General features: G+C 45.0%; 1 protein-coding gene across 3 annotated transcripts in view; it reads right to left on the bottom strand.

Moving 5' to 3' along the window:
• Positions 1-25,658, bottom strand: part of LOC147740932 (uncharacterized) — a 366,615-nt gene that overhangs the window by 231,151 nt on the left and 109,806 nt on the right. For all 3 annotated transcript variants that reach the window (XM_086936088.1, XM_086936083.1, XM_086936085.1), the window contains exon 5: positions 12,528-12,815. In XM_086936088.1, coding sequence (XP_086792214.1) covers positions 12,528-12,815 — 288 coding nt within the window. The remainder of the gene's footprint in view (positions 1-12,527; positions 12,816-25,658) is intronic.

Here is a 25,658-nt window from a genome sequence, read left to right as displayed (position 1 = left end):
ATGCAGCGTCACACAAATGGCAGTTGTTACCACCTGTCCACGGCGGTTGACACAGGCACCACTCCATACACAAGTGCGGTACACATTGGCATGGCTTGCTGGCAGTGGGCATGCTGCGCCACATAAATGGCGGTTGCTACCGCCTGGCCCTTGCGGTGCATCACCGCCATGGTGCATTGCCTAAGCCAATAGGAGTGATGTTTGCGGTGGCATGATGCAAGTTTGAAAATCACGGAAGGCAAGCTCTGCCACTGCGGATGCGGTCATTGGATGCTTTTGAACGATGCACCATTGCGGTAGCGCACCCCGGGCCCCTGCTGTGCATCACTGCCATGGGGCATTGCCTACAGCCAATGGGAGCGATGATTGCGGTGGCATGATGCAAGTTTGAAAATCACGGAAGGCGTGCACAGCCACCGCGGAAGCCGGTCATTGGATGCTTTTGGAGGCAGTCCTGCACAACCAATAATCGCTGCTTTGCAACTCACAAAGGAGACCAGGGAGCTATAAATCTGTGGGAGTGAGCCCCACATTTCAACTGCTCACAGAGCCTTCTGCCTGTGAGCCTCTCCTGCTGCTGCCTGAAGTGCCTGCTGCCGCCTGGGACCCTCCCCTGCTGCTGCCTGAAGTGCCTGCTGCCTAGGACTCTCTCCTGCTGCTGCCTGAAGTGCCTGCTGCCGCCAGGGACCCTCTCCTGCTGCTGCCTGAAGTGCCTGCTGCCTGGGACCCTCACCTGCTGCTGCCTGGGACCCTCTCCTGCTGCTGCCTGGGACACTCTCTTCCTGCTGCCTGGGACCCTCTCCTGCTGCTGCCTGAAGTGCCTGCTGCCTGGAACCCTCTCCTGCTGCTGCCTGTAGTGCCTGCTACCTGGGAGCCTCTCCTGCTGCTTCCTGGGACCCTCTCCTCCTGCTGCCTGGGAGCCTCTCCTGCTGCTGCCTGAAGTGCCTGCTGCCTGGGTCCCTCTCCATCTGTTGCGTGGGACCCTCTCCTGCAGCTGCCTGAAGTGCCTGCTGCCTGGGACTCCTCACCACTCACTTTAACCACAGGTGTCATATGTCCACAGGGAAGGCAAGAACTGAGAAGATCCATGCCAGTCCATTCACAAGCGAGGAGCTGGAGGTGCTAGTGGACGAGGTGCTGGCACAGTACCCGAGGCTGTATGGTGGCCCCAATCTAGTGATAAGTTATCATTGAGGGTGCTGTTGGGCAGGGGAGTGTCAGACATGCATGGGACTGGTGATGTGTGTGAGCCACTGAGGGGTTTCAGTGCCGTCGTCCGGCATGTGTGTGTGATTGGCAGGTAGCCTCTATGCCCTCATGTATGCATGCTATAATGTGTATTTTGAGCATGCAGAGTGCCCTTGTGACATGTCCCTCAGTTTTGGAATTAGGGGGATTACAATTGCTCCTGAGTCTGTGTATTGCTACTGTTGTTAAAGATGTTGGTACATGACAATGTGTAACTGGTAATTTACCCTACTTTTCTCCCATACCTGCAGCTCTAAGTACACCGTTGTAAGGCCGTGTGGAGGGCCATTGCTGCAAAGGTACGAGCCCTGGGGGTATCCAACAGACGACACACCCACTGCCACAAGAGGTGGGACGACATCAGCCGGCTGGCCAAAAATGAGGCTGAAATGACCTTGGTGCTGCAACCGCGCACTGGGCGTCTGGCACGGCGAAACTTAACACCACTGATGGTTCGCATATTGGCAGTGACTAATCCGGAGTTTGATGCACGTCTGAAGAAGCATCGTCAGCAAGGCAGGGGTGAGTATTTGGGGAGGGTGACTTTGCCTGGAAACGGATGCATGTGTACAGAGCCTTTTGGCAGCGGTGAGCCATGTTATATTCGTGGGGTGGTGCCGTGATGTGTCATGTGAGTGACTGCAGGGATGTGTGCTAGTGTCAGGCATTGTGCAAAACAGCCCTTACAAGGCTGATCATCCCTGCTGTGCTTTTACATAGCCAGGTGTGTTCGGATCCACATGGTCATTCTGCATTGGGATGGTGTGGGAAATCTATTAGGGGGTTAACATAAGGATCCACTATCTGAGTGTAAGTTCATGTATTGCTACTTTGCATTCACCATGATTGTTGTGGGCCCCACGTCTGACAACAAGGTGCCCCAGAGTACCACATGGCGCTTGGTATGGCCTACTTGGCATTGTGGACTGTCATATCCCAATGCGTATGTGTGTTCTCCCCTCAGGTTGCCAGAAGGCCTGTCAGTGGCAACGAGTGTTGGGACATGATAGGTGTGGGCATGGCAGTTGTGTGTGGTACACTACATCCACGGGCAAGTTTTTGTGCTGTGGCTTCAACATGGCTCAGTCATTACAGCTAGTCAGTGTTGCAGGCACTGTTGTGTTGTATGTAGTGTGTTGCTGCAATATTTATGCAGGGTGTGGTGATCAGTATGTTGATTTGGCCATCCCCTTTGTGCATTGTTCATTTTGCTTTGTCCTGATGATGTCATTTATACAACCCTGCATCTCTCTCTCATGCAGAATCGCCAGTGGGCACAGAGGAACAGGAGCCAGGAACCAGTGGTTCGAGACTAACACTACACCTGCACCAGAGGCCAGTGACACAGAGCTCACCAGCGCATCTGAAGGGGACAGGAGTATGCAGGAGGAATCCGTGGCTAAGGCACAGAGTACTACTTCATCTGATGCAAGTGGTGATGCATCCATGTTGTCAGGCACAGGGCATGGGGAGTCTGCTACATCATCTACCACTCAACCGTCAGTGCCCAGCCTCTCATCTACTACCTATGGTGCTGTCCGTGTCAGTAAGAGGGGACGAGTTACATTCACACCTGGCACCGCTGTGCCTGCACCTGTACCCGCTGCTGCCCTCAGTGCAGAGTGTGTGGAGATCCTGCCCCAGCTCTGTGTGGGCCAGACTGCCCTGCTCAGTGCCTTCAGCGACCATGACAAGAAGTTAGGGCAGGTGGTTGCCTACATAGAGGGCATACACTCTGACGTGGGTGGGCTCCACCGTACAGTATAAGCTTTGTCATCTTCAGTAACGTCTGCCCTTCAACAAGCACATGCTCCCATTCCTGCTCAGGTGCCTTTGTCCACCCCCCAGTCACATCACAGGACAGTGACCACGGTTCACATGAGTCACAGAGACGATACAGCACAAGGAGCACAAAGCAGACACAACACAAGCGGTCCCACCCACACACACCATCCCCCCAGAAGAGCAGAGCCAGCCCAGAATGCAAAGACAAGAGCCCGTCAGGGAAGAGCAAGGCCAAAAAAGTAACGAGGCTGACATCAGCCTCACAGACCTCTGAGGCATCACCAGCAAAGGACTCTCCTGTCCCTAAAAATTCACGCAATGCTTGGCGTGCAGTGTCTGTGCCCACTGAGGAGGTGTTGTCTAGCAAGAATACACCTAGGAAGGGCACAGGCCCACATCCCCCCACCACATCAACTCCAATTCCAAACCCAGTGAAGCAGGTGGAGGAGGGCACTGTAGGGGCCAGCCCAGACAAAGTGGCAAAGGAGGGCACATCACCAGAGGGAGTGCCAGTGTCTGAACCTGATGCGGGAGAGTTGGTGTGTGTACCTGTTGTGTCATCACCTGTTCCAATTAACCCCAAGACAGGGAAGCCATTTCGTATTCCCAAAAAGTGGAATGGCACCCCTCCAACCTCCACCACCCACACTGTGTCACAGGTCTGCATGACTCCACCTCCACGTGCCACAATACCACCTGGTCCAAACAGCCCTCCAGCTTGCCAAATGACTGATAGCCCTACATCACCTGCTTCTCTGTCTCCCCAGTCAGTGTTCCTGCTGACCCGACACACAGCCAGTTCCAGGTCCACCTGACAGCCAAATGTGAGTGGCAGACCCCCTCATACACCTGACTCTCATAGAGGTGTGCTACTCCTGACCATTGTTTGCCACTTGGGAGTGTTGCTGGCCATGGAAGGGTACAGTCAAAAACACTCACTGTGCAGCTTCTCATGTCCTTACTCTCCACTTCTCCCTGGCCACTGGCCTTGTCGTTCACTGCTGCTCCCCCCTTGCCTGTGCAGCCTCTTATGTACTTGCTGGGCCACGTGCCCTGGTCCCTGTGTTGGAGTCTCCCCTGTGCCCTGGACACTGGCCCTGTTGCACTGCTGTGTTGTATGCTCCCCTACGCAGCCTCTTGTGTATTTGCTGGGCCACCTGCCCTGGAAACTGGCCATGTTGCTCTGCTGTGTTGTACTCTCCCCTGTGCAGCCTCTCATGTACTTGCTGGGCCACCTGCCCTGGACACTGACCCTGTTGCTCAGCTGTGTTGGAGTCTCCCCTGTGCCATGGACACTGGCCTTCCTGTTTGTAGTTTGCTTGTGCAAGATATCTTGCTTTTGATCAGCATTTCGTACCTTGATCTTGTGTACAGTTGTTCTACTTTCACATCTGTGCAATATGTGAATAAAGACAGTTACTCCTGTTGTCTGTTTTGGCAGTGTACTTGCTGATTAAAGTTATTTTTGTGTGTGCATTTGGTTGCCTGTGCCCCATGTACTATGTGTCACTAACACTGCCACGATCTTTGGCCGCATAACATTTTTGAACAGGGATCACAGGGTCTACAGTCCATTCTGACACTGATACTTGTGTTATCTGTGTTGGCTCTTTTACCTGTCATGCAGATCTCTTTTGAGTGATTTTCTGTTGTTGGCTAAGTTGTTGCCATGTCAGGGTGGGGTACACTGCCAGCACAGGGTGTGATGATGTGCACAGGTTTGCATGCAGGCTGGGTACTGTCATGATGTATGCATGTTATTCCTGTATATATACCCAGCTATGTATGTGTCTGGTCATCCTGTGTTGGCCCTTAGTCCTGGTCCCCTGGCATACATGAGATGTGTGCTCTTGGGTGGTGAGGAGGTGAAGGGTGTGATTTTGTAGTGGGTGTAGATGTGTGTGTGCCCCTGGATTGTGATGGCCACACATGTGTCAGCCAGGAGTTGTGTGCCTGTTGTTTGGATTTTCATGCCCTGTGTAAATGATTGTATGCACTTGTGTGAGTTGTCTGTTGTGCACTGTGCAGTGTGTTGGTGTGTCCATGCAGTACTGTGTGACTCCTCCTTGTTGTTTTGGTCACTTATGAGTGTGCAAAGAATGTGACTTGCACATCAGTGTTGTGTTTGTTTGATCATCAATGTGTGTTGTGTGTTTTTGTGTGAACTGTGTGGCCTTCTGCTCCTCACTGGCATTGTGTGTGACTTTCTCTTGCACTGCAGGCACATGGTGCCTTTTCTCCTCCTGTAAGGCATAGTGTGTGGGGTGATGCCCTCCCCTATGTGTGCCACTTGTGCCTAGCCATTGTGGGTCTGCATTCCCTCTATTTGTGTATGGGACACACCTTACATGTCTAATACTGACATGCAAATCAGTTGTTTTTGATGTCAGCTGTCCCCTTTGTTTGCATGTGTATGTGGCTCCCCATCCCTTCATTTGTGAGACTGTGCCTTGTGGTGCAGTTTTTGGGCCAAGAGTGCTGTTCCACTCTGGACATGTCCCCATTGGTTTATGTGTGATGTTATTGTGCTATTCATCAGTGTGGATTGCTCTTGTGCACTTGAGCTGTGTGTGCTGCCCAGTGCTCTGTTGCTAATTGTGCTCTTGTATCCCAGAGTGGTGCATCCTGTTGTAGTTGTGTTGGGTGTCTTTGTGTTGGCTGTGGTGGAGCTTCACTTCCTGGGTGTGCTTTTGCTTTTGTGCTGTGCTGATTTGTGGTGTGTGTGTTGTGGTTATGTCCGTCATGTCTGTATGTAGCTGCTGTGCTTTTTGTCACACACTGCTTGTTGTGCATACAGTGCTGTGGGTATGTGGGCTTGGCAGTGCCTGATGTGCATCCCCTGATGTCCTGTGGTGTTTGTTGATTTGTTTTTTCATGAGCATGTGTGGTTTGTTTGATGTGGCAGTGAAGTTCTGTGCAGGTGCACGTCTTATGTGATTTGTGTTATGTTGTGTGTGTTTTGTTCGTGAGTGATGATGTTGTGCAGCTATGTTGTGTTTGTCTTCCCATTGCCTTTCCACTGTTTGTGTGGCAGGGTATGTCTGCTTCTGTTGGGATTGTGTGTGTGTTCCTGTGTTGTTTGTGTGTATTTTTGGTCAGGCATCTGTTCAGGCTACCCTGCGTGTGTGTGTTCTGTTTGTGGATACACCCAGGGTGTGTGTTTGTTTGTGTGTATGTGCTGGGAAGTATTGTCAGCCTTCAGTGTGTGAGGCACTGGTGTAATATGTTCCTTGTCAGCCACTTCTGCAGTGTCTGTCTCCCTGGTTGTCTGTTGTGTGGTGCAGGTTGTGTATTGTGCTTGGTTCTTCGTGTGCTTGTTGGTGTGCATGGGGGTGCCCAGGATGGTCACCTGGCCTGTGACTTGCTGGTGTTTGTTGATGTGTGGTTGGGGGTGGTGTGTCCTTGCGGTATTTGTGCCCTGCCCATGTCTTGTAGTGGGCCTGCCTTCAGCATTGTGCGCATGTGTTTTCTGCTGTGGTGACGTGACCGGGAGCGGGACTTTGCTGCTAGTTTGAGGTAGATGTGTGTCCCGGATGCAGAGGGGTAACTTGTTGGCGGGTGGGTAATGTGTGGGTGCCCTTGTGGATGTGTTGTGACCCCCAGCAGGGTGTTTGTGGTGGACTTGCTCCCTGTGTCAGCCCGTGTGTTGTGTGTTGTATTTGTGTATGAGCTTACCTGCGGCGTCATCTGCGGCGGCCCAGTTCATGGTAGTGCAGTAGCAGGTACATGACCGTATGCATATGTAGAGCTGGGTGCATGACGTGGCGTTCATGACCGTGTGGTGACGACAGGCTCTGTGCTATGGTGCTCCGCTATCGAGTTTCCGCCGTCTCTGGTTGGGCGGTGTCTCCGCTGCGGTGTGTCTGTCTGTTTGGGCTATCCCAATGTGTGGAGCGGGGCGGACGTCATTCCGCATGGCGGTGAGTCTCCATTGGTTCCCACTGCGCGGTGGCAGGCGCACTTTGATGGCGGTGCGTGTCGTCCTGCGGTGGACGTGTAATTACCTGTGTTTTGCTATACTAATATGGCGGACGTGAGTACTGCTGATCGCGGGTGGAAAAAGGCATTTTTCTGCACCGCGGTGCCACCGCCCGACATCCTAATGGACCCCTAGGGCTTGTCAGCTTCAGCAATAGCTGTGGCTTGATTCTGCAGCCCACAGCCTTCCACACAATACTCCTGACAGCTCGGACCACTCACCGCTTGTGGCACAACGTGTATTCTGAAGTTATCTCAGCATTTACAGGGTGGTCCCCAGTACAACTGTGCATGGTGCTTAGACTTCATTGTAAACACACGACCCCCTTCACCTCCTTCTCCTTGGGAGTACGTTTTGACCATTAGCTGACTTCAGTACATCTAGCCAATTTTTTATTTTGCAAAGTGTCAATCCCTCTCTCCATGTCATTACATTTTTACTACCATGACCTGCATCCATCTCCCACCAAGGGTACCCCATGTGAGTGACACTTAACCTCAACAGCATGTTGTTGGTGTGCACTTTTTATGTTACCCTCCATGCTTTTCTCCATGATTCCCTCAGGTATGTGAACCCTCAAATCACATTATAGCCATTGATTCCACTAACCCTGCAGCTGAAGGTCAATCCATATTATTTGTACCCCACAGGTGTCTCCCGTTTCAACTGATCCTGTTGTGACCCGGCATTACGAAGGGGGTCGAAACGTCTTTGTCATTTTTTGATTGTTTAAAGGGCTTGAGTATTAATATATATATATATATATATATATATATATATATATATATATATATATATATATATATATATATATAATATGTATGAAACACTTGCATTTGGTCTTTTGTTGTAATTTCAGAACCTATATTTAGATTTTTTAAATATGTTATCCATAATTATATTGCTTTCCCTACCCTTTTTTGGTTCCTTTTTCACGTGGGACACCATGCCCTTTGCTTATTAGTATTGTTAAATACAGTTTAATATTCAGTTTTTTTATTTAAATATATTTTTATTGGGATTGTGGAACAGGAAGGGCATAGAAAATTCATACAAAATTACAAATTATAAACATAATCATTGCTCTCTCATAAAAATACATATAGTTTAAACTTAAACTGCAGTTCAAACATACCCTTCGGGGGGGATAGAAAGTTACAAGATAATTCACATTCTAGCCGCCCTCCAATTAGTAGCTGGGGCCCATAGTCGTTCCCCCATCTCTCATTTCCTTTTTTCTTTCAATTCATAGAGGCATGACTCGATATTGTGAATCCCCATCAATCTGGAGAGCCACATCTGAAAGGACGGGGCAGTCACATCTCTCCAACCCGTGGAGATCAGAATTCGAAGTACTGCGACTGGTATAAACACTAAAGCCTCTTCATCCTTCCCCAGGTTCAATTTTGAATCTGTACCAAACAACATCAATGTCGGGGATAGGTCTATAGCATGGCTTAGCAGCCCCTCCCAGAATTTCATTATCTCATTTTTAATGGAGTCAAGTCGATTCCAAAAAAAGAACATATGTAATAAGTCTGCTTGACCCTCTTTACATCGGGGGCAGCTGTCATTTTCACTCAATCCCCAGGCATATAACTTAGCTGGTGTATGGTACAGGTTGAATATAGTTTTGTAATGTTGGGCCCGGAGATTGGAGGCTCTGAATACCCGTTTATTCAATAAAAGAGCGAGATCCAGATCCACTTCAGGATCCCCCAATTTAGCAGCTCAGTTAGATTCAGTCTTCTCCATATCATCCTGAATTCCCTCCACAAGACAATTATAAACAATCTTGATCTTATTGCAGCCTCTAGCTAAAATTCTAGCCAGAGGGAAATCAACTGTGGAGGAAATCCTTGGTCTTATAGCCCCTATAGCGTGAGCCAGTTGGCCATATAAAAGCCAGTGACTTCCTGGAATGCCATATCTATTCTGCAATATCTCAAACCCCAAAATCTTATCACCATCCATAATATCTCCCAAGGTATTAATTCCCATTCTTTTCCATATCCGCAAATTTTTGTCATCTTTCAACTGAGGAAAGATACTAGAATTATGTAAATGTAAATAAGAATTTATTTTTGGGACATTATAGAATTTCAGAATAAATTTCCAGGCCTGCCATGCACCAAACAGTGTCTTTAGGCGTGCTTTTTTATAAAACCTACGTTCTATCTCACACAGCAAAAATCCAGGTGCCTTGCCACCCAGGAGCATCGTAAAAATTGGAGGAGGGTTCTGTCCGTGTAAAGGATCAATTCTTAAATCATTATCTGCTGATTGCTAGATCTATTGCTAGATCTATTTAATGGGATTCTGTGTTCAGGGGTGGTTCCGGATTCTTGGAGAGAAACAAACATTATAATCTTTCATAAGAAGGGAAAGCCGAATGAAAAACCAGGATCTTATCGCCCTATAACATTAATAAATTCCGATATAAAATTGTACTCTAAAATATTGGCTAAACGGCTGAGCAGGGTCATTGGTGGTCTTGTCTCCCCGTGGCAGCACGGGTTTGTCCCGGGACAGGGCACAACTGACCATATAATTAGAGCAATAAGTTTGTTTGGTGCCCGTGCTGCCGCGGGGGGAGAGATCGCCATGATCCTGCTCGACACGGAGAAAGCTTTTGATCGCGTAGCTTGGAACTTTCTCTGGAATATCTTGATAGGTCGAGGTTTTGGCCCTAAAATCATTGGAGCCTTAAGAGCAATGTACGTCGATCCGGTAGCTAGAGTTACGATTATGGGGGTAAAATCAGAGGTAATTAACATCAAGAGAGGAACGCGCCAGGGTTGCCTCTGCTCCCCGATTCTCTTTGCCCTGTACATTGACCCCTACATTCAGGAGATATTAGCCTGCCCTGGGATAACACCGGTGATCTGTAATGGTTATTCTAATAAAATCTTGGCGTACGCTGATGATCTAGCTGTGATTACCACCCATCCACAACAAGCTCTTCCTATTTTGGGGCAGATGGCAAAAGCTTTGGGTACAGAATCCGGAAATGTATTAAATGAGACTAAAACGCAGATCATATGCTCCAAGAACATTATCAAATCAGATCACCGATTTGTGGATTCTGCAACATATCTAGGAGTTAAGATCAATGCATCGGTGGAAAAAATAATTGAGGAGAACTATCTCCCTCTTATAAAGTCTATTGAAAAAGAATTAAAGAGAATTGATGTGCTGCATCTCTCCTTGATTGGAAGGGTAAATGCATTAAAAATGTTAATGTTTCCGAGAGTGCTGTACCTATTCAGGGATATTCCATTACTAATAGATGATAAAATAATGAAAAATTTGGAGTCAATCTTCATTAGATTTGTTTGGCAATATGGCAGGATTAGACGCTCCACTAATCTTATGTTGCTTCCTCAGGAGAGGGGTGGGATGGCTCTCCCGAACTTAAGACTATATCACTGGGCGTGCCTCTTGTTACAAATGTCCATTCTAGTTCAGCCAGATACTGATTTAAGAATTGATCAATTTAATATTCTGTATAACACAACCAGTTTTGAACTACTTTACCCTGCTTTTTCGGTCTAAATCCTCCAAACAGTCTCAACATTCGATTATGTTAATTTTTGCATTAAGTATACATTTATAATTCTGAAAATGACCATTGTTTTTGATAGTCTTTAATTGCTCTGTTTCTTATTGAGTTGGATTCCCTTTGTGTTTTGCTACAAATCTTCTGATTGTAAGGCAGTGTCTGACTCTCATGAGAGGTCTCGCGTCCCTAACATCTTTGGAGGTCTCTCCGGCCCTTCAGGGAGCCTCCTCTGTCAACAAGGCAGTGTGTTATGGTGTCAGCCCCCTCGAAGAGTCATCGCGCAGGAGGGTCTCAGAACATTCTGTGAGGGTAAGCCTGCCCCTGTTGTTTATCGCCTCACTGTTTCAAAGTTTTCCCTCAACTACCTATTTTCCTTTGTCTACTTATACCTATGTATAGTGCTCTGATACCCTCCGGGATCATATCCGCGCTATACAAAACTTTTTAAATAAATAAATTAAATAGGGAGGTGTGTGACCCTCAGGGGAGGTATCACAGTTCTCATGGAGTATTCTGTCATGGTACCCAGGTGTGTGACTCTCAGGGACGGTATCAAGGCCGTAATAGAATGTTCTATGAGGGAAAGGATGTGTCACTCACAGGGGAAATCCTAAAGTCCCCATAAAACATTGTAAGGGTAAGGTAGTGTGTAACTCTCGGGGGAGGTCTCAGAACCCTCATAGAGCATTATGCGATGGTAAAAAAGTGTGTGACTCTCAGGGGAGGCATTCAGTCACTCATGAGCAATCTGTTAGGGTAAGGAAGTGTGTGACTCGCAGGAGAAGTCTCAGACCTCTCACAGAGCATTCTGTGAGGTTACAGAAATGTGTGACTCTCCGGGAAGGTCTTCAAGCACTCATAGAGCGTTCTGTGAGGGTAGGGAAGCATCTGACTCTCAGGCGAAGTCTTAAAACACCGTGCACAGCCTGCTGTCATGGTAAGGGTGTGTGTGATTCTTGGAAGAGGTCCCAGAACCCTCGTAAAGCATTCTATTAGGGTAAGGAATTGTGTGACTCTCATGGAGGTCTCAAAACCATTAAACAGCATTCTGTCTGGGCAGGAAAGTGTGTGCCTCTCAGGGAAGTTCTCAAAGCTCCCATATATCTTGCTATCAGAGTGAAGCTGAATATGACTCTCAGGAAAAGACATCATCGAGTATTTGGTGAGGGTAATAAAGTGTGTGACTCTCAGGAAAGGTTTCAAAGCACTCACCGAGCATTCTAGGAGGGTAAGAATGTGTTGACTATCAGGGGGACTCAATGCCCTCCTACAGCATTCAATCAGGGTAAACATGTGTTTTTCTCTCAGGGAAAGTCCCAAAGCTATCATAGGGCATTATGTTTGGTAAAGAACAGTGTCAGCTCTCAAATAGCTTGTTGTCATGTTAAGGAGGTGTGTGACTCTTGGAATAGGTTCCAGAACCCTCATGCAGCATTCTGTGAGGGTATAGAAGTGAGTGACTTTCAGGGAAAGTCGCTAACCCACAAGAAAGACGGTTGTCATGGTATAGGGGTGTGTGACTCTAAGAGAGTTCCCAGAACTCTCATAGAGCATTCAGTGAGGGTAAGGAAATGTGTGACTCTCATGAAAGGTCTCAAAGTCCTAAGGAAGCCTACTGTCATGGTAAGGAGGTGTGTGACTCTTGGTAGAGGTCCCAAAACACTCAAAGAGCATTCAGTGAGGGTAAGGAAGAGTGCAGCTCTCAGGGGAGTGTCAAAGTCACCAAATAGCATTCTGTGAATGCAATTAAGTGTGTGACTCTCAAGGGAGGTCTCATGCCCTTCTAGAATGCAAACAGTGTGGGGGCTTCCAAGGTACCTCATGTAATCTTAGACTGTGAATGCTGAGTGCATTAATAATGCTATTATCTAGGCATTAACAGATGTTTAGGACATCACAAGTAATCACTTCAAAACGTAATAAAGGCATCAATATAAAATGAAGTTCACTGACCAATCTTGGTGGTGACGGAGAGTTATAATACGCCACGTGGTCCCAGGTGGCAATGAACATCCATGTGGCGGTGAAGTCATAGCTGGGGAAGTAGGTCTTGATGTCTGAAGTGGCATTTTGTAAAAGGTCTGGATCTGTGCTTTGTCTGTAGTAAATCTCTCCTGCTATTGTGATGTCCACATCTGCCCAGTACACTGCCACCACAGCAGGGTATCCCATCTCAGGAAATGGACGGGGTTCATATATTGTGACTGGCATCAAGAAAGACAGGAGTCCGTTGGTGTTGACCTGAAAATGCAGCAAATCACGTTAGTGTCAGTGGATGAGTCTGGCCTTCTCTCTTCATGGCTATCCTCAGAGAGCCCCACTGCAGGACTCTGAGGCATAATATGAATTTCTTCCTCACATTTAAAATGTAGGCCAGTTCTGTCAATTAACACCATGTCTGAACCTGAACTGTCTGTGCAAGATGTCTGCTGAGAAAGAAGAACATGAGTAAAGCAGACAGTTTAAACATGAGTGACAAAATATTGGAAGGCCATCTCTTTTAATTGGACAGAAGCACTGGTTATGCCTTGGCTCACAGCTCCTTCTAGAGAAGGGTTGGGTGTCAGGCATAATAGGGCACACATTCACCAAAATGGCAGGGACAGCGCAAGGGACCCCAATAACATCACAGAAAGTGACATCACACGATATATGACACCATTGTCTTCTATGACAATCATATCACCTGACCTTTGAAACATATGATATTACAGGAGGTACATAACTACAGTTACAAACCCTACAATAAGTGCAGGTTAAATAACATTTGACAAAAATTCTCAGAGCAGGTTAAATAACATTTGACAAAAATTCTCAGAGCGGAAACATGTCTGTTTCATTTCTTGCACTGGGGACTTGGACAGGGTTTCAGCCATCACCTACCGGTGCACACTTAATATATGCTGTAGGAAGTCACCTGCAATCTAAACACACATATCTCTAACCCCCTACATCCAAAAAAGCATTGGCAAAGACCATAGGTTTTGTTTTTAGGCTGGTATACTGGCTTTGGCAATGCTTTTTGCTATGCTGGTAAGCCTTATGATTAAAAATAGTTTGTTTTGGCTGGACAGCATGAGCATCATCAACAAATATTGGAACAAGAATGATGAGAACACATGCATACATGGTGACACAGATGCACATGTGTCATCATACCATAGCAACACTACCATGATGAGGTATACTTGTACATGCCTTACCGTGCATGCACATTCATCCATCATAATGCAGTGGTGATTTGTTCTGTTTTTAATTTACCATTACAAGAGGGCAGATTCCCAACTTAAAAGGGACATTTTAGAAATATATCAAGTCCGCCAGGACACATTTATTTTATTTAAAGGAGCAGGCTGGCCGCAAGTTGTAGCTGTTGAGCACTCTAAACAACACAGAGCAGCGGGAAGCAAATGAGACAAGAGAAGGCAGCGTAGGTTAAATTAAAATACAAGTAGGTGCAGCGGGATGATAGAGGAGCTGTATAGGAGGCAAGTTCAATTTTTAGGTTTCGCCTGCAAGGCACTTGTGCTCTGCTTGAGAAATCTATTGTATTTAATATAAATCTTAAAAAGGGATTTACCTTCTGCTCCCTCTCTTTCCTGGCTTCTCATTTGTTCATCTGTGTGCCTCTTACTTTTCCTCCATTCTATTGGCCGTAGCCCATTTTCCTACATGTTTCTCTTCTGCTACTCTTATAAGTTTCCCATGTTCAAAATACTCTTTAATTCCTCTTTGGTGGAATTCTTTTTTTGCCTCTTTTTGCTTTTTTGGCTTGTAGAAGATTTATATAGCAACTTATCACTCTGAGAAAGTAAGCAATTGCCCAGGATCACAGGATTTTGTGTCGCCACAACTCGACCCGGGATCACCAGCTCTTGAGTCAGCGCATCTGTCTGCTGTGCAACATCCTCTATACTCCTGTGTTATTTGTTAGGGAGCTCTTTCCCTCCTCCTGGACCATGATTAGAAAAAAATAAATTTTCGTCATCACATAGGCAACTGATGCATTACTAATGCTTGTTAAAACAAGCAGTGGAAATGCAATCGGTCTCACATTTGTTTGAGTTAGAGCTATTAGCATTGTATATATCAATGTCTTTTACCTATGTGTTATGGAGTGCATATATGTTTTGTGTAGTGGAATTATGTGGTTGTGTTGGCTTAGTTAATTGTGTGACATTGAATTGCGTGGTGTGAAGTGGATTTGTGTAGTGGAATTATGTGGCATGTGTGCTAAGGGATTATGTGGCTATTAATTATGTGGAATTAAGTCTACTGGATTTATGTGGAGTGAGATTATTTGTTATGGAGAGTAAATATGTGGAATGGTATGTTGTGTTGTGGACTGGTATACTGTGGAGTTTAATTATGTGGTGTGCTGTTGAATTCTGTTGGCATGATGTGTAATGTGTGGTGAGGATTAGATTTATATGGTGTGTTGTATAATTTTGCTTTTGAAATGTATTATGTAGTTTGGTGTCGAATTATGTGGTTTGGATCAGAAATGTGTGGAGTCGAATTGTGTGGCACGGAACCGTGTGGATAGCTTTGCCATTTTAGTGACAAAAAAAACAAATTGGTAGGAGCTACACTCCAGAGCTGTGTTTATGGGTGTTAAAAAAAGTCAAAGATAGTTAGAGCTATTGGCATTGTAAATGTATCATACCTATGTGTTATGTATTGGAGTTTGATGTATGTGGTGTGTAGTGTATTGTTTAATATTTATATATTTTTGTTTGTAGTGTAGTCTGTATGTTGTTTTTGTGGAATTTTGTGAATTTAATTGGAATTGTTAATTGTGTAATTAAGTGGGGTAGAATTGTATAGTCTAGTGTATTTGTGTAGCGGATTTATGTGGTACGGTGAATAGGTGTGAGAATTGTATAAAATAGATTGAAAGTAAGATTGAGAGGAATAGGTAGTTTGTGTGTGAAGTGGTGAATGGTGTTTAGACACAGTGGGCCAGATTCACAGAAGTAACCTACGACAAAATCCTAAACTTACTATCATTTTGGTATTCACAGAAGGCACTTACTCATTTTGGTATTCACAGAAGGCACTTACTCATTTCTGTATTCACAGAAGTTAGGACTCCTAACTTTAGGACTCCTACATGCCTTCTGTGAATACTAAAAGTCTCAAAGTTAGGATTTTTTTCAGTTTAGGAGTTGTAAAGTTAGGACTCCTAATGTTACTACTCCTAAACTGAGAAACATCCGAACTTTAAAACTTTCAGTATTCACAGAAGGCATTTAGGAGTCCTAAAATTAGGAGTCCTAACTTTACTACTCCTAAACTGAGAAAAATCCTAACTTTAAGACTTTTGGTATTCGCAGAAGGCATTTAGAAGTCCTAAAGTTAGGACTCCGAACTTCTGTGAATTCCGAAATGAGCAAGTGCCTTCTGTGAATACTAAAATAAGTAAGTGCCTTCTGTGAATACCAAAATGGTAGTACGTTTAGGATTTTGTCTTAAGTTAGTTCTTTGAATCGGGCCCAGTATCAGAAATATTATGTGAGAAGGGGAGAGAGGCTTATAGATTTATAAAGAGGCTGTGTTTGTGCTACAGATGCACTCAGGAAGTCAGAGTCAAGCTTCCACTGGAACTGGGATATTTTAGGCACCACTGCACTCTACTAGACCACTGGATTTATAGCATGACACCCTGGGATCTAGAAGTCAAATGTCCTGCGGCATTGTTCTTGAAGATTTGACTTACTAGGCCAATATACAGCACTTGAACATTCAAATATTCTACATCACACTGAATAGGCGTGGGCGTGTTGTCTTACTGAGTCAATATACAGCACTGGATTTTAGACCTCAAACAATCTGCATTACTCTCCATGTTCTAGAATGGTACACTGACTGGACTAGTATACACCACTGGAATCCACATTCTGCATTACACTGCACAGCTCTAGAATGGGTGACTTATTGTGCCAATAACTGCAATGGATTCTGGAGCTCAAATATTCAGCATTACTACACATAATTCGAGAAAAGTTGCCATACTGCATCAGGACACATCAGGGGATTCAAGAGTTCGAACACGTTGTGCTACAGTGCAAGCTTCTAATATGAGTTATTGACACTAAAATACATGCACAATGTGGGATACATTTCCAATCACAATATGTCCGAAAACGCTTAAAAGTGGAATCACATGCCATTTCTCATCAGCACTTCTCCTCCCTTTTCCACAAGAGCAGTTCAAAAATGAATTGCAAAATATCCTAGTTTGCAAATGTTTTCCACATAATTATGGCTCTGCCATATTTGCCAGATAATAATCTGTTTCATAATCAGACAATTTTACCTAAAAATAATTTTGTAGCTCAAACTGATCAAAACTTACAAAAAATGTGACTTGTGTTGCTGCAAAGTGGAGTGGCCTTTGCAAAGGTTAACATCTTTTTTCACTGCTGCATTTGTATCTTACACTAGTTACGAGGCAAAATCTTTGCAAAGACTGTTAGTTTGTGTAAAAATATAAAAAAAATAAAGGGGAGGATTACGATAGGGGACGGACTTCAGCTAGCCTGCTGGGTTCTGCCTTAGTGTTTTCTGGCTTCACCCTAGATATGGGCTCAACAGCTTGAATCCAGTGAACCAGTGAGCATGGGACCTGTGTTTGAGCACGATCAAGGAGGACCTAGCTTAGCAGTTCGGGCTTGACTGTTTCCACTGGAAAAGGGTCACAACTTATATGCATATAGCTGGTGCGCAAAATAATAAAAGACTGGTATGCAGTACAAGTATTCCATCATTTTTTGTATGCTTTAGTTTGTCACCCAAAGTGGGATGGGAATGCCCACATGTGGGTCCTGTGCACAGGGTATCGCTGGCACCAAGCTGTACCCTGCTGATTAGTCCCTAACTAGGTTGAAAATGGTCCGGGTTGCTTGTGTTCCAGTTTAGGGAGGAAATGGCTTGGTAGTTCAGGCTGGGCCATTGGAGCAGGGTCGAGGCTGATTTGCATGTAGCTGGGTCCAAACTGAGGTGTTATGGTGAACAAAATAACAATGGACTGGGATGAGACCCTGAGTAATTACTAGTGGATGAAATTAATTCAAGCATTCCATGTATCACTTTTTGCATGCTTTAGTGTGTTGTTCTAAGTGGTATGGGAATGCCCAGGTGTGTGCCCCATGCACACTGTCTCACTGGAACCAAGCTGTACCTGGCTGATGAGGCCATTACGAGGGTGAAATTAGTCCTAAATTCTTTGTTCTGGTTCATTGAGGATATATCTAGTCAGTTCAACCTGGACTGCTCCCATTGGAGAAAGATCAACATTGATTTCTCTATAGGTTGGTCCATTCTGAGGTGGCATGATGTGCAAAATAATGATGGACCGGAATATGGGAAGTGGCTGAGAATAATGTAAGCATTCTATTAATCACTCTTTGTATACCTTGGTACATTAAAGTCCACTGGGTCCCACAAATTGAATGCAGGGGAATTTCTTTGCTTGGGGTGAGCGTCTTATCTCAGCTAAAGTTTCAGTGTCACAGAGAAGGTAAAGATGGAGTCCATGTATTGTCTGCTGTGCTACAACAGGTGGGGGAACATGCTAAGGATACCAAGGATGCTCCAGAACCCAGAACCAAGTCAAGTGATTTGTTACTGTCAAACCATAGGCAAATCATTTGTTTGGGTTTATCTTCAAACCATAAGCAAGTCATTTGTTTTGGTTTATCGTCAAACCATAATCAAATTATTGGTTATTTTTTTAACGTCAAGCCATAACTAAGACATTTATTTTGGTTTATACCCCCTGCAGATGCAGACATTTATGACTTAGTGGTTCTACCCCAAGCTCAAGGATCTAGCTCAAATACTAAATTGCTATGATTAGGGGATCCGAATATTCACTCAGCTACCAAAACTTTGACTGCTAAATATCTTGTCTTTCTTGGCCCAGTTGAAGTTGGAGCCAGATGTTGTACAAGATCATTCTTTAGCTATTAACTGTTCCAATTTTCAAAACTATCAGTCGTTTCATCTCCTACTCCATATGGAAAAACATGGAGTGACAATCTTGTCGCCGTCACCCATCAAAATATTTTGAGAATTGCAATGTGTGTTGCTGTGGATATTCTGTAGATCTGAGATAGTGCCAAAAGCATGCATCTCCCCAAAGGAGGCGTAAAAGTGAGTGCAACAATGAGAAATACTTTCATTTCTCCTTGGGTTTTGCTCTTTATAAGTGTGTTGCATGCTGCAGCACACACTGAAGTAGCAAAACCCCATTGATGATTGTTTTTGTGCAGGATGATGTCCCTTTATACACACCAACAACCATTCCTGCAATGCAGACACCCTTGCAGCATGGCAAAAGGATGCCTGTGTTGGTGCACAGCTGCTATTTTAGCGCCGGCACCTGGCAGTGCACAGGGGTGCCCCGTATTATTGTAAATTCAGCGCATCCCTGCACTTTTTAAATGATGCAGCTTGGTGCAGCAAAATTGCTTGCAGGCCGCAGTATTCTATTTCACTGTAAATATGCCACTATTTATCCTTACAAATGGAAAATCACACATCTTTATGGACCCAGAACAAGATACTAAGTTATCCCACAATTATTAAAAAATGCTGACCACATGCAGGGTTCAGGTCAAGCAGAGGCTCTATAACATCTCAGAATCTCAGACTAGCTGGACACGAACTCCCCATCTTACCCATACACAGCATTGCACGGACACCAGGAGAACTTCTTACAGCGGTTCATACTTCACACATTTAAATAAATAGAGCACTTACTGGACACCAAAGGCCCTGAGGTATGCATCGGACCTAAAAGATAAATACATGTAGCAGGGTGCATGGTACTTGGCATGGATTGTGCCTGACACTACCCAGAAGCAATGTTTGGCTAGGGTGGGTTTGCCTAAGTGAGGGATATATAAGGGATAAAGGACCCCCTGCTGTACATTATAAGGATATTGCAAGTCACTGAGGAGTTCCATAACAATACACTTTATGTGGTTATGGAACTTCTAGGTGACTTGCAATACCTTATCATGTACACCAGGAGCTACTTTATCCCGTAAAATACATGGTCACACCATCTCCTTTACCACAAACCACTTAAAAACTTGGGTATGCAGTGGCATAACAAAGGCCCCTTCAAAAGTGGAGGAGCACTGTGTTAAGTCATGAAGGCTAATACTGTGATCCATCACTTGTCTTGTAAATATGCCCCCATATCTACTCTGATACAGTTAACAAAATCACCATAGTCCACCTACTAAAAACCCAAAGGATATTACCAGCTCTTCCAGAAAACAAATTCACCCCACCACTATAACACAGTTTCAAAACTTCCTACAATTAGATGCATGATTCCTTTCTAAAAACAAGCACTATATCTACGACCTACTCATAGACACACAATCTGACTTGTTCTTCATAACCAAATCATGGTTGGAGAATGACATGGCTGCAGTAAAGCATGAAGCTGATCCTCCACGCTGTTAAACTCTCACATGTAATTGTATATGCAAAAGAGGTGCCGGACTAGCTGTTTTAGTCAAAGAAACAATAAATATCACCAAAGTTGACGATGTTTCCATACAATATTGCGAGGCCTTCATCACCAGATGCAACCCTAACCTTCTTTCTCCTGTAACTTGCACTGGGTTTACAAACAATGACCTAGCAATATAACGTTTCCAGACACATTACAGGACATCATTTCAAACCCTCTGACACTAAACACCAACCTATGCATCTCAGTTACCTAAGCATATGGGGGCATATTTACAAGCCCCTACTTTTTTTGATGCTTTGGTGACATAGATTACGCTAAGCCACTTAGTGTGGCTTAAAACCACCTTGTAAATATGTCCCTTTCCTCCTCAGCCTTCCGCATCAAAGGGACATGAAATGGGTGTTGCTGTGGGTGCTCCACCGTAACAGTCATTGCATTGTGACGCTGCCCCAGATTTACACGGAGGTGTAAATCTGTAGCAATACCAAAAACTAATGCAATGCAAGAGCAGGCGTTTGAATGGCAAAAGAGATGAAAAGTTTTTATTTCTCCTTGTTTTTGCTCTTTCTATCTGTAAGAGCAAAAAGTCATATTGATTGTTTATGTGCAGGAAGGCACCATTCCTGCAAACAAACAATTATTAAATAATGACAATTTCCTACTTCTATGTGTGCTCCAGAATGCAGCACACATAGAAGAAACAAGTAGCCATTATGGATTGTTCATGTTCACGAAAAGGGACACCGTTCTGAACATAAACAATAAATCCCTGCAACACAGGGACCCTTTCACTCTGGTGCAAGGGAGCCTGAGCTGGCACTAGGCATTTGATTTAGCAGGAGTGCTAAGGAAAACACAGGGGTGCATCATGTTGTAGTAAATATGGCCTATGCCTGCGTTTTTTAAAATGACAGCGCTTGGCACTGCCAAATTCTGTGTAGCTCCATGCTCCCACGTTTTCTAGTAGATATGCCCCATGGTTTGACAAACTCAAAATGCTTCATCCCAGAACTTTAATCTCTGATCTAGGCAAACTTAACCTAAATCAGATCATCTCCAAAAGCACATACATCACTACACACATCCTAGATGTGATTTTCACCAATTCAGAACATGTCACTTTCTAAAGGATTACTCCAGTGATGCAGTCAGACCGTCTTCTGGTATCTTTCCAACATAAGACACAGTTCTTGGCTGTTTCCCCTGTTAAACAGGTGGTGAAAGTTGCTGGGAAAATAACGTGGTGCGGCCCAAAAGAGGTGCACTCTCTCTCAAAACCCTCACCATCTCTTAGCTCTTATTTCAGAATATTGAAGCAGGTTGCTGCATCTACTCAGAGGGGGAGGAGTAGTGTAAATAAGATGCAGACCCAGACAGTGGCGCTCTCGCTTGAAAATCGCTTCTCACCATTTGCCAATTTGGATGTAGATGCCCAAGATATCCAAGACAGGGGGGCTCCAAGTATAAGTTTGAGACAGTCTCAAGATAGTAGTGGATTGCTTATGGCAGGTGATCTAAACCCAGGGGAGGCCTGCTCTCTGGTTAAAGGGGCGCTGGAAAATCAGTTGGAAAAAAATGTCAACCTGAGGCAGGACATTCTTGAGAAGTTTTAGATCTCTGAGGGTAACCGAAAAAGGTATCCAAGAAAAATCTGCGGTATTAGAGGAAAAATTAGATGGCATTGCGCAGTGTACCACAATTTTGGAAGACAAGGTGACATCTCTGTAAGCAGCAATAAACGAGACTGCTAGAGCTATTGTGGTTTTGAAATTCCCCAAATAAAATCTTGCAGGAGGACTTGGAGATGAAACTCAGACTAGGCGCAATAACGTGAGACTTCTCAATATTCTGGAAGGTACAGAAAAAAGTGACATTAAGAGTTGTATATGTAAACTTCTTAGTGAGAGGACACTCCAGGAAAGGCCGGACCGCGATATTGAAAAGGAGATCCAAAGAGTGCACAGGGATACCTTAAAGCTAAATCCTGCTTGGAAGATCAATTTTCTCACTTATGCCGTCAATGAGCTAGTGCTGGGGCGTGCTCTGAAGGAACGATCTTTGAAATAATAGACTTTAGTTACCAAGTGAGATCGGATATAGGCAAGAGAACTTCACAGAGGCAATGGGAGCTGGGCACAAGGATGAATGGCTTACGGAGTAAAGGTGCCCAGGTTCATATGAAATGCCCAGGGATGTTAAAGATAATGTGGTGAAATAACGTGAAAAATATTAGTAACCCAGAAGAGGTGGACACCTTTTTGGCTCAGATGGAAGGATCTGCTTCCAGTGCAGGCCTATAGGGTTCGGTTTGTCCCATAAGAGGTGAAATAGCGAAGGGGCGTCAATACAATCTTATTATGAGTAGTTAGGCTTTCTTCTGTTCTTTTTTTCTTTAAACTCACGTGGAAATATCTCTCTCTGGAAGGCGGAGTCGCGAAGGGCGGACTCCATCACCCAGGGATAGGAAATGGTGGGTGGTGGGGTGAACAAGGTGGTAAGAGCATGGGGAAAATAATTTAAATATGGTCCTCTTTTTGCTATACTTTTGTAAGGTTATATTCGCCTTTGGGTCCTATCAGGCAAGGAGTTTCCAACATGAGCCTTTGTAGAAGGAGCTATTAGGGAACAAAGTGTGTAGATTTGAGTATGACTAAATTAAATATAGTCCAAATTATATCTTGGAAAGTCAATGGTTTGAGGTCTAGTAAGAAGTTAGCTCGGTGATAGATTACCTTAAGAATAGTGAGGAGCAAATTATACTGCCTCAGGAAACCCATTTCGAAAGGGAGGAGTTTGGGATATATTTTGGTAAGTTAGGTTGGGCCCAGGAAGTAGTGTGTTCAGACCAGAGAGGTTGTACTAGAGGAGTTGCTTTAATCATCAGAAACAGTGCAGAAATAAGGCTTACAAAATATGAATTGGATCTCTCTGGAAGATGGTTAGTGGCAAATTTACTGATTCAGGGTTTGCCAGTAGCTTTTACTAAGTACGAATTTCCAAACACTGACACCACAGAAGCCCTAATGACGTTGGAATCTTGCCTATTATACTTGGAGGGGATTTTAATATAGTTCTAAATAATTATTTAGATTGAACATCAAAAGTTAAATATGATAGTCCCACTTAAACATCTGCTACACTGAAAAATATGATGGCTGAAATGAATTTGATTGGTATTTGGCACAGTAAGATGGGGGGATTTGACCTTCTACTGCAAAAAGTATGGGCATCACTCCTGCATCGGTTATTTTTTGGTGGATCAGGAATTGTATGCAGAGGTGGAAGCGGTTAAACATGCCCCCGCTATTCTTTCAGACCGTTCTGCAGTGGTCCTGACCTTAAGATACTACCAAAAAATGGGACAGAAATGTGGACCTTATATAGGACTATCCTATTAGATGAGATAGTGGTGCTAAACTTAACGGATAAGACAGTTGATTTCTTTCACTCAAATAGTGGTTTGGCTAACATCTGAGATGCTTGTAAAGCATTTTCAAGGGCAATAATAAATGCCATAATGGTAGGTAAGAGGTGAGCGGTGAGGCAGGAAGATGAAGAACGAATTCAAGACATCATAGCTAAACAACGTGATCTTCAGAAGGCATCAATGGAGGGATCACGTAGAGTTTCAGTGCTTAATAGAGATTTGGTTCAGAAAAGGGGGTGGTGATGGACAGAGTATCTGAATTAAGCAGACCACTCCTACCCAGTCCAAAGATCAGGGCTTGATCCATCACCGTTTTTTAGCTCACTGCACCATCCCAGCTCAGAACCTGGCTACATGCAAATGAGTCTGTCCCTGTCCCAGTGCATCATGGGAACAGGGCAGACCAAACTACCAAGCCAATTCTTTCACTGGAAAGGAAACAAGCTTCCGGGGACCGGTTTCTGGCATTACAGCCGTCTTCGGCCAGGCTTGCTTGAATCCTGATGGTGCAGTGAGCAAGGGACTCACATCTGAGTATACCCTTCCACGCTTATGGTGGACAAAACGATTCAGAAAAGGAGGTGGTGATAGACAGAGTATCTGAATTAAGCAGACCACTCCTACCCAGTCCAAAGATCAGGGCTTGATCCATCACCGTTTTTTAGCTCAGTGCACCATCCCAGCTCAGAACCTGGCTACATGCAAATTAGTCTGTCCCTGGCCCAGTGCATCATGGGAACAGGGCAGACCAAACTACCAAGCCAATTATTTCACTGGAAAGGAAACAAGCTTCTGGGGACCGGTTTCTGGCATTACAGCCGTCTTCGGCCCGGCTTGCTTGAATCCTGATGGTGCAGTGAGCAAGGGACTCACATCTGAGTATACCCTTCCACGCTTATGGTGGACAAAACGATTCAGAAAAGGGGGTGGTGATGGACAGAGTATCTGAATTAAGCAGACCACTCCTACCCAGTCCAAAGATCAGGGCTTGATCCATCACCGTTTTTTAGCTCACTGCACCATCCCAGCTCAGAACCTGGCTACATGCAAATTAGTCTGTCTCTGGCCCAGTGCATCATGGGAACAGGGCAGACCAAACTACCAAGCCAATTCTTTCACTGGAAAGGAAACAAGCTTCCGGGGACCGGTTTCTGGCATTACAGCCGTCTTCGGCCCGGCTTGCTTGAATCCTGATGGTGCAGTGAGCAAGGGACTCACATCTGAGTATACCCTTCCATGCTTATGGTGGACAAAACGATTCAGAAAAGGGGGTGGTGATGGACAGAGTATCTGAATTAAGCAGACCACTCCTACCCAGTCCAAAGATCAGGGCTTGATCCATCACCGTTTTTTAGCTCACTGCACCATCCCAGCTCAGAACCTGGCTACATGCAAATGAGTCTGTCCCTGTCCCAGTGCATCATGGGAACAGGGCAGACCAAACTACCAAGCCAATTCTTTCACTGGAAAGGAAACAAGCTTCCGGGGACCGGTTTCTGGCATTACAGCCGTCTTCGGCCAGGCTTGCTTGAATCCTGATGGTGCAGTGAGCAAGGGACTCACATCTGAGTATACCCTTCCACGCTTATGGTGGACAAAACGATTCAGAAAAGGAGGTGGTGATAGACAGAGTATCTGAATTAAGCAGACCACTCCTACCCAGTCCAAAGATCAGGGCTTGATCCATCACCGTTTTTTAGCTCAGTGCACCATCCCAGCTCAGAACCTGGCTACATGCAAATTAGTCTGTCCCTGGCCCAGTGCATCATGGGAACAGGGCAGACCAAACTACCAAGCCAATTATTTCACTGGAAAGGAAACAAGCTTCTGGGGACCGGTTTCTGGCATTACAGCCGTCTTCGGCCCGGCTTGCTTGAATCCTGATGGTGCAGTGAGCAAGGGACTCACATCTGAGTATACCCTTCCACGCTTATGGTGGACAAAACGATTCAGAAAAGGGGGTGGTGATGGACAGAGTATCTGAATTAAGCAGACCACTCCTACCCAGTCCAAAGATCAGGGCTTGATCCATCACCGTTTTTTAGCTCACTGCACCATCCCAGCTCAGAACCTGGCTACATGCAAATTAGTCTGTCCCTGGCCCAGTGCATCATGGGAACAGGGCAGACCAAACTACCAAGCCAATTCTTTCACTGGAAAG

Source organism: Lissotriton vulgaris, chromosome 1_1, assembly GCF_964263255.1.
Source record: "Lissotriton vulgaris chromosome 1_1, aLisVul1.2, whole genome shotgun sequence".
Taxonomy (NCBI): domain Eukaryota; kingdom Metazoa; phylum Chordata; class Amphibia; order Caudata; family Salamandridae; genus Lissotriton; species Lissotriton vulgaris.
This window is presented reverse-complemented; position numbering and strand designations above follow the sequence as displayed.